The sequence below is a fragment of the Mus musculus genome, chromosome 5 (assembly GCF_000001635.26).
Source record: "Mus musculus strain C57BL/6J chromosome 5, GRCm38.p6 C57BL/6J".
Taxonomy (NCBI): domain Eukaryota; kingdom Metazoa; phylum Chordata; class Mammalia; order Rodentia; family Muridae; genus Mus; species Mus musculus.
In genome coordinates, this window is record NC_000071.6 from 130,127,117 (window position 1) to 130,136,480 (window position 9,364).

General features: G+C 46.8%; 1 protein-coding gene across 3 annotated transcripts in view; it reads left to right on the forward strand.

Annotated features, from left to right (window-relative positions):
* Nucleotides 1–8,618, forward strand: part of Tpst1 (protein-tyrosine sulfotransferase 1) — a 62,409-nt gene extending 53,791 nt beyond the window's left edge. For 2 of the 3 annotated variants that reach the window (NM_013837.2, NM_001130476.2), the window contains exons 4-6: nt 2,392–2,442; nt 7,343–7,382; nt 8,092–8,617. In NM_013837.2, the coding sequence (NP_038865.1) occupies nt 2,392–2,442; nt 7,343–7,360 (69 nt within the window). In that variant the 3' untranslated portion in view covers nt 7,361–7,382; nt 8,092–8,617. Of the gene's footprint in view, nt 1–2,391; nt 2,443–7,342; nt 7,383–8,091 lie in introns of all 3 variants that reach the window. The other variant, XM_006504418.2, reaches the window with a different exon arrangement.
* The last annotated feature ends 746 nt before the right edge of the window (nt 8,619–9,364 follow it).

Sequence of the window (9,364 nt, forward strand, 5' to 3'; positions counted from 1 at the left end):
AACAGAAAAGCATTCACTCCCCAGGCCACAAACAGGAAGGAGAGGGGAGAGAGGGAGGGAGAGAGGGAGACGGAGACAGAGACAGAGACAGAGACAGAGACAGAGACAGAGAGAGGACACACTGGGAATGCTATGAGTCTCTGGAAACCTCAAAGTCTTCCCCCATGACCTCCTCAAACAAGGCCACACACCCCAGCCCCTCCCAAACAGTTCCACCAACCGGGGACCAAGTGTTCAAGTATTCAGACACACGAGCCTATGGAGGCCATTCCCACCTAACCCACCACAGGCGGTGCACTAATCTATTAGACTACAATGTAGAATGCAGTGCGTGGATATCTGGTAGCATAAGCCTCCCACTTTGCTTTTCCTGTCATGACTTCCTTGACTCTTTGCCGTGTGTGTGTGTGTGTGTGTGTGTGTGTGTGTGTGTGTGTGTGTGTGTGTGTGCATGCACAAGTGCTGCTGTTCCTCAGGTGCCCATTTTGTCTTTTAAAACAAGGTTCCTCACTGGGAATGGGAGCTTGCTGATTAGGCTAAGCAGGCCAGCAGTGGGTCTCTGTCCTGCTGCCTCTGTCTCCCTAGCCCTGGGATTACACATACACTCCACCACACCAGCCTTTTATGTAGGTTCTGGAGATGGAACTCAGCTCCTCATAATTCATAGAAAGAAAACAAAAACAACTGAATGATCTCTCCAGCCCTTGCCTTATGCATCCCTATATCATTTTTACAGCAGACTTTTTGCTGTTCTTCTCCAAAAAAAAAAGATGCTAGGAATTTAATTGGGACTAATTTAATATTTATTGTTAAATGTTCATTAGGGTTTTAAAAGTTAAAATAGCCCGGCAGTGGTGGCACACACCTTTAATCCCAGCACTTGGGAGGCAGAAACAGGCGGATTTCTGAGTTCAAGGCCAGCCTGGTCTACAGAGTGAGTTCCAGGACAGCCAGAGCTATACAGAAAAACCCTGTCTCAAAAGAAAACAAAAACAAAGTTAAAGTAGTGTAGGTTTTTTGTTTTTTTGTTTTTTGTTTTTTTGTTTTTTTGTTTTTTTAATGGTGCTGGACTCAGTGGTTAAGAGCTCTTGTTGTTGCAAAGAACCCAGGTTCAATTCCCAGCACCCATATGAAGGCTCACCACCTCCTCGGCACCAAGCATGAGTGCTGAGACACACATACAGGCAAAACACTCACATATAAAATAATAAAAATAAATCTAAAAAAAAATTGCAGGGCAGTGGTGGCCCACACCTTTAATACCAGTACTTGGGTGGCAGAAGTAGGCAGATCTCTGAGTTCAAAGGCAGCCTGGTCTATAGAGTCTGGAACACACAGGGCTACACAGACAAACCCTGTATTGAAAAAATAAACTAAACAAACAAACAAGCAGAAAACCTAGAAAATAAAATAAAAATCATCTCCCAGTTACTACGTGAACTAGAAACATCCTTTGTAATATTGAAAGTATGTTTTTTTAAAAAAGATTTATTTGTTTGTTTGTTTGTTTATTATATGTAAGTACACTGTAGCTGTCTTGAGACACACCAGAAGAGGGAGTCAAATCTTACGAATAGCTATGAGCCACCATGTGATTGCTGGGATTTAAACTCAGGACTTTTGGAAGAGCAGTCAGTGCTCTTAACCGCTGAGCCATCTCTCCAGCCCGAAAGTATGTTTTTTATTATAAAATTTTATGAGCTTGGGCCAGGATATAGCTGAGTTAGTAGAGTGCTTACCCAGCATGCCAGAAGTCCTGGATCTGGTCCTAGGACTGTGTAAGCTGAGCATAGTGACGGGTGCCTGTAATCCCAGCACCGGGACAGTGCACAGAGGCAGGAGGATTACAAACTCGAGGTGATTGTTAGCTAAATGCTGCATTTGAGGCCAGCCTGGGATGACCCTGTCTCAGACAAAAGATCTGTGAGCTTTAACTAGATGTCACTTTAAGGATCATCTAATACATCTTAAATAGGACCTTGGGTAAAGTTGACTCACCTCCAGGGTTGTAACTGGAGAATTGATGGGCAACAGGGAGAAGCTTGCTCCTAACCAAAGAGAATCCCAAGGGAGCTTGCCTAGGGCCTGCTTTTCCCCATCCCTAGGAATAGCACTGACATTTTAATTTGGATTCTCTTCCCAGGCATACCCGCCCTTTCTTAGCCCGCCAGCTCAGGAGCACTGAGCCATTGCTGCAGGGCATCAGAGAGAACGGGGGGGGGGGGGGGGGGGGGGTGTCTCACTAAGGTCTGTTTCTCTGGCTGTCCCTGAACTGATTGATGGGTTTCTCTCCCTCTCGTTCCAGACTGCCCAAGAGTGTGGCTGCAGAGGTCACGTGTGCACCAGGGTGCACCTGATTCCTTAAACTGACCCCTGCTCTGTTCTTTCCAGGTCTATAAAGGAGAATTTCAGCTCCCTGACTTTCTGAAAGAAAAACCCCAGGTACTGTACAGCTTCTCCTTCCTCTTCCTGTTACGTAAGAGCCAGCGCTTCCAGCCAGTAAGCTTTTGAAGAGACAGCAAGACTTAAGTGAAAATGAGAAAATAAAAGCCAGCTGTGGGTGGTTTATGCCTATAATGTCGGCCATCAGCTGAGGCGAGAGGATCACAAGTCCAGGGCTAGCCTAGGCTACACAGAGGTCCAGGTCGGACCCCTCTCAGTGTACAAACAAATAAAGACGGGAAATAGGAAAAGATAATGCCATGTGCCCTGGTAGCGAACTGTTGTGATCTGAGAGTCCAGGGTCTTCCAAAGCTAGGCAAGTGCTTTGATAACAGATCATATGCAGCCACAAAGTGGTTCAGATATAAATAAGGAGATGCTTGCAGAGTGCCCAGCCTCCTGAGTGTCTACTTTGCATAAGAATATGCAGCCATGGTATTTGGATTATATTCACATCTGTGGTGTGTTAACTGTTCTCACATGGCTGTCAGCTGCTGGTGAGAGTTCAAAGCTTGTCGTTCTTACACTTTAAAAATAACCCAAAGCACTGGATGTGATGGCACACACCTTTAATCCCAGCACTTTGGAGGCAGAGGCAGGTGAATCTTCGTGAGTTTGAGGCCAGCCTGGTCTACAGAGTACATTCCAGGAGAGCCAGGCCTACAGAGTAAGACCCTGCCTGAAAAACAAACCGAGAAACCAATCTATAATTACAGTTGTAATGTTTCAGTTCATTTACATTCCATTCTTGTGTCCTGAGTTGGAGAAGAACAGAGAATGTTATGGCAGATGTGCCTAAAGTGGCCCAGAGTGCCCTGTCACCACCTGTCACCTGTGAACAGCTGGGAGAAGTGGGAGCCCCTGCTGTCTTCACAGCCTTGCTGTTTAGCATCCTCTGGGTGCTGCTATCCATACTGAGCTTAGTTTCTTGCAGGGTTTCAGTTATGATCGCTGGGGAAATACTCTGTTACATGTTTGTGTGAGCTGTGTCTCCTGCGGCAAGCCTGGGGGAAACAAGGGCGCTGTCCTCCAGAGCTCCATGATGCTGTCTCCCACCGGAGATGAAGGCTCTGCCCTACCTGAGCACCCTCGGTCATCAGCCCCCATACTGACTGCTGACACTAGGGTCTTAAAGTGCTTTCAAGGCATATTCTTGGCAGTCTATCCTTAACACTCCCCGACTGTTTTCATGGATTTAACAACTGTTTGCCAAGGATCTGTTACAAGTGAGAAATCAGGATCCATCCTCAGAAGTGGGAGGAAAAGGCTTCTCAAGGAACCCCCGAGCTCCCTCCAAACTCCAACTCTGCCATAGAGGGAGTGCACCTGACATCCTAGAGCCCTGGCTGGCTTCCCGAAAGGACGGTTCCTCACCGCTGTGCAACTTGGAGCCAGAAAACAATCTAAGAGGCAGGAAAAACTCGAGGAAGCCGAGGCAGGCGATTTGAGAGCAAAACTCAAGGTGTCCCTGTGCTTCCGCACATACCCAAGTCATCTCCAGGTAGAGAAGAAGTGGGTAGACATGAACATGGACATCCAGAGGAATGTCCCATGTCCTCTAGAGGAAAAGAAGCTTCAGTAATGGGTTTGAAGAATGATAAGTTACACACCTGACTTGAGGATATTTACTTACTACAACTTATCATAGCTCGGCAGAGTGGCCCATGCCTGTTTTCCCAGCACTGGGGAGACAGAAGCAAGAAGACAATAAGTTCAAGGGCAGCCTGGGCTCCAGAGACAGACCCTATCTTAAACAACCCCCCCCCCAAAAAAAAAACAGAAAATGAATAAATAATGCTAGAGTTGGTGAGATGGCTTAGTGGGTAAAGGCGTTGTCAGTAAACCTGACAAGCTGAATTCAATTCCTGGAACCCACATAAAGATGCAAGGAATGACATGACTCCTGACGTGTCCTCTGACTTACAGACACATGCTGTGTACACACATCCCCACCCCACCCCACAGAGCATTCACACCAATACTGACGTACGGACATGTGCTGTGTACACACATCCCCTCCCCACAAGCATTCATACCAGCACCCGTCCACGCAAAAATAAATGAACAAGTAATGTTTTAAAAAATGAATGCCAGAGTTGGGCATGACAATACAACCTTGAAAACCCCAGCAGGTGGGAGGCAGAGCGGGTGGATGTCTATGAGTTCAAGGGCAGCCTGGCCTACATCATGCGTTCCAGTCCCACCAGCGCTATATAGTAAGACCCTGTCTCAAAATAATAGTAATAAACTTTAAATTATTATTTCTATCTTAAGAGTATGTATGCTTTGCCTGCATGTATGTCTGTGGAACACATGTGTGCCTGATACCCAAGGAGACCAGAAGAGAGTGTCAGATCCCCTGGAACTAGAGTTAAATGGTTGTGGGCCACCGTGTGGGCAGAGTCCCACCTGAGTTCTCTGGAAGAGCAAGAAATGCTCGTAACCACTGAGACTTTTCTCCAGCCCAGTAATAAAGTTTGTTTTTATTTTTGTTTTTTTGAGCAAGGTCTTTCTATTCTGTAGCTCTGGCTATCCTGAAACTCACTATGTAGATCAAGCTGTCCTGGAATTCACAGTGTAGATCAGGCTGGCCTGAAACTCACAGAGATACAACTGCCTTTGCCTGCCAGGTGCTGGGATTAAAGGCGTGCACCACCACACCCAGCTCCAAAGATAAATTATTTAAGAACTGGAAATAAAAAAAAAATAGTAAAAATAAGCTTTCAGTGGGACAATTTTTTTTTTTTTAAAGATTTATTTATTTATTATATGTAAGTACTGTCTTCAGACACCAGAAGAGGGAGTCAGATCTCATTACAGATGGTTGTGAGCCACCATGTGGTTGCTGGGATTTGAACTCTGGACCTTCGGAAGAGCAGTCGGGTGCTCTTACCCACTGAGCCATCTCGCCAGCCCGGGACAATTATTTTTTTTTTTTAACTACAACACAAATTTGTTGACTATAGAGACGTCTTATATGTAAATAAGGTTCTAGAATGCGTTGATAAACATTTCAAGTTACTGTGCTGACCATACTGAATCTTTCCCACAAACACATTAGAAAAATGAAATATTGTGGCTTAGGGGCCATGTAGATGACTTAGTGATTAAGATTATGGGCTGCTCTTGCAACCTTAACTCCATTCCCAGCACCATGTCAGGTGGCCTCCAACTGGCTATAACTTCTGCTCCTGGGGATCTGACATTCTCTTCTGGCCTCTTGGGTCATCACACTCACATGTATATACTCTTAGACAGACAGACATATTAAAAATAGCATGCGTTGGCTGCTCTTCCAGAGGACCCATGTTCAATTCCCAGTGCCCACATGGTGGCTGTTAACTACCTGTAACTCTGGTTCTAGGTATCTTCTGCTTTCTTCAGGTACCAGGCACACACATAGTATTGTAAATATACACACAGGCAAGATACCCATATTCTTTAAATAAAGAAATAAATATCTAAAAGCAAGATTATGGTTTACGTAAGAAATGGATCCAAGTGGGGGCATATGCTTGTTGTCGTTGTACTTGTGAATTAGAAGCAGTGGGATCAAGTTCCATGTCATCTTCAGCTGCGTGGAGTGTCCAAGGCCCTCTGGGGTTACACTTGACCCTATCACAGCAAGGAAAGAGAAATAGAAATGTGCTAGGCACAGCAGCACATGCTTCTAATCCCAGACCCAGGAGGCAGAGGCAGGAGGACCACTGCAAGGCCAACTCTTCCACATACTAGAGTTCACAGTCAGTCAGAACTAAGGAAGAGGTACACAGGCCGGGTCTGGGAGAGTCCCGGAGACAGCTCTGTGTCCTCTTCCTGTGGAATCAGAGCCCCATGCTCTTCTCCTTGTTCATGGACACAATAACCAAAAGTCCCCTGAACTTTAACTCCCAGCATTTGAATTGAGACTAGGCAGGCTCAGAGTTTCAAACATCGGGCCACAGTGTTGATGCTTCTGAGACCTCATGCCCTAACGGACTCAGAGGTATCCATGGGGCTCATGAGGAACAAAGGTGTCCCTGTTGCTCAGGAGATGCCAAGGAGTTAGACTCTCCCTGGAATGTGGGGAAGACCAGTCTAGATTTTTTTTTCTTCTTTCTTTCTTTCAAACAGTTACAGGCTGAGTTTATCTGAAAGTCTGGGAGATCCTCTTACAAGTGAGGAGTCCCTTGGAGATTCACCATAACCATGAATAAATTTTCACAAGAAGAGGCTCTTTATTTAGTTACTAGTCCCCCAACACAGGTTCAGGACTGTACCTGAGAGCACTCCCAAGATGCAGCCCCTAGCCTCGCCCAGCATAGGACTTATAAGGGCAAAAGCTACACGATTGCATGTATCCTGCCCATGTGAAGACAGGGTCTTATTTTATCATATATGTCTTGCAGTTGTCTTAATCATCTCTTTGAAGTTTGATGACAAAAACAGAAATAATAGCTAGTCATCAGGAGATGGTGGCACATACTTTTAATCCCAGCACTCAGGAGGCAAAACCAGGCAGATCTCTGTGAGTTCGAGGCCAGCCTGATCTACAGAGTTCTAGGACACCCAGGACTTCAGAGAGAAACCCTGTCTCAAAAAAACAAAACAAAGTAGCAGTTAAGTTTTATGACCCCACTATCTTGCTGGAGCAGCAAATATTACAAGATCAGTCAATTTTAAGAATAGGCTTCAATGTCTAGGGAAAAGGAAGTTGGCTGCTAGAGTACAGCCTATGCAAGCTAGGGGATTTATTTATTTATTATTTATTGTCTCTGTCTGCTATTCACTGTCAGTTTAAAACTTAAATGTAATGTTAACCCTTATAACCCTTTAGCCATACCTGCTGTGTTGGTGGGAACAGTCCCTACTAACCAAGCAACCCCAAGGATTTTAACATCTCTCTTGGTTCCTTCAACAGACGGAGCAAGTGGAGTAACTGAGCCCGTAACTTCCCACAGGTGAGGTGAGGCCTGGTGGGTGCTGCTGGGTAGAGTTTTCCCCGTGGGCTAGCAGAGATAGCCGTGTGTCCAGATGGAGGGCACACCTCTGGCCTCAGGCAGCTTGGGTCGGCATTGGCTCTGCCACTTCCTGGCACCAAGCAGCTTAGTTCTGTGTCTGTTTCCCTGACTGTAATAGGAAGAGTGTGCTAAGCAGAGGTCCATGGTGAGATCTCACTAACATGGCTTCTTCAGAGAGTCTGGCACGAAGAAAGTGTGGAGATAGCATTTGCAAGGGGCCTGTAGCATTATGAATCATTAGGTAGAGAGCCAGAGAGACTGAAGAGCCCAGCTACCTGTGTGCTGGTGGGAAAAGATCCCAGAGAGCCCAGCTGTTAAAGTCCTGTCACATGATGAGCAGTCAGTATGGTTGCTTTGGACCCTGGACATTGGTGGTGACTGTCACCATCATTAGAAAGGGCCTGTGGCAGCCCTCCTGTTCTCATGCTTTGTATCTTGAACTTACTTGCAGGTACTGGAAACATCACTGATAGGAAACTATGCCCCTCATGCCTGTCCCTCCGAGGCTTGTGCCTGGTGGTTGTCTGTCCTCATGCCCCTGGGCTGCAGGAGCCCACTCACCCCCTGGCACAAACAAGGACTGAGGCGGGAGATACAGGAGAGGCAGCTCTGATCCCTGCCTGTAACCACGTGCTGTGTGTTTTCCTAGGGACGACTGCTGCCTTGTCTACAGAAGGGAAATCTCGGGAACGGCTGTCTGCTGCGACAAGGAGTGTCTGTGCCCATCGCTCCTGTTCACCTGCCAGCCTCCTGTCCCCAGGGGGGGTGTCACACACCCGGGCCTCCCCAAGTGATGGCTCTTGAGCCCAGGAACATGCATGGCCCTCAGGATGAGGAGCCCAGCAGGGACACAGTTCTGTCACAGCTCCTCTTGTCCTTGTCTTTCCTTCCCAGGTTCCAGTCTTTAATTTCAAGGAAAGGAGAGTTTGAAGTTGGCATTCTGTTAACAAAATCAGGCAGTCTCATTCCGAATAGGTTCTATGTACACGTTCCGATGTTTTGTAGAACACTCGTGCCTGTTGAAACGTATCGATGTGGATAATAGTAAATACCTTAATTATTTAAATAATTCATTGTATTGTTTCAGAGACGTTTGGAAATTACTGTATACATTTACAACCTAATGACTTTTGTATTTTATTTTTCAAAATAAAAGCTTAAATGTGAAGCACTCAATGGTCCCGTTTTCAGTGCTGTCATTGAGAGCACAGACCTGAGACAGTGCTAAACCGACTCCTGTGGGCTGTGCTATAGCTGCCCCGCCCCCTCCCCCGGAACAGTCCCCGCCCCCCCCCAACAGTCCCCGCTCGCTTTCCCTGCCCTGTTGCCTCCCTTACTCTCACTCCCTTTCTTCCCTCTGTGTCTGTGTGTGCGCGGGCGTGCGTGTGTGCTTGTGTGTGTGTGTGTGTGTGCGCGTGCGTGTGTGGGTTCACGTGTGTGTGTGTGCACGTGGGTGTATGCGCGTGGGTGTGTGTGCGTGTGTGGCCATAGGTTGATGTCCGGTATCTTATGTCACCCTCTACCATATTTTTTGAGACAAGGTCTCTCAGTGAACCTGGAGCTTGTGTTTTGGGCTGGCTGCTAGACTAGCTGGCCAGCAGCCCTAGGAATCTGCCTGCGCTTCCTCTCCAGCATTGGGGTTGCAGAGGCTAGCACAGCCGGCATGCCTGGCGTTTTTTTACACAGGCGCTGGGATCTGAACTCACAACCGCATGGTTTCACAGCAATCACCTTACCTGCTAAGACATCCATCTCCTTAGCCCTTGGCACGATCACTTCTTAATGACATTCTGTATATTTGTTTTGAGACAGGGTTTCTCTGTATGCCTGGTTGGTTGTCCTGGAATTCACTATGTAGATCAGGCCAGCATGGAACTCGCAGAGATCTGCCTGCCTCTGCCTCCAGAGCACAGTGGTTAGAG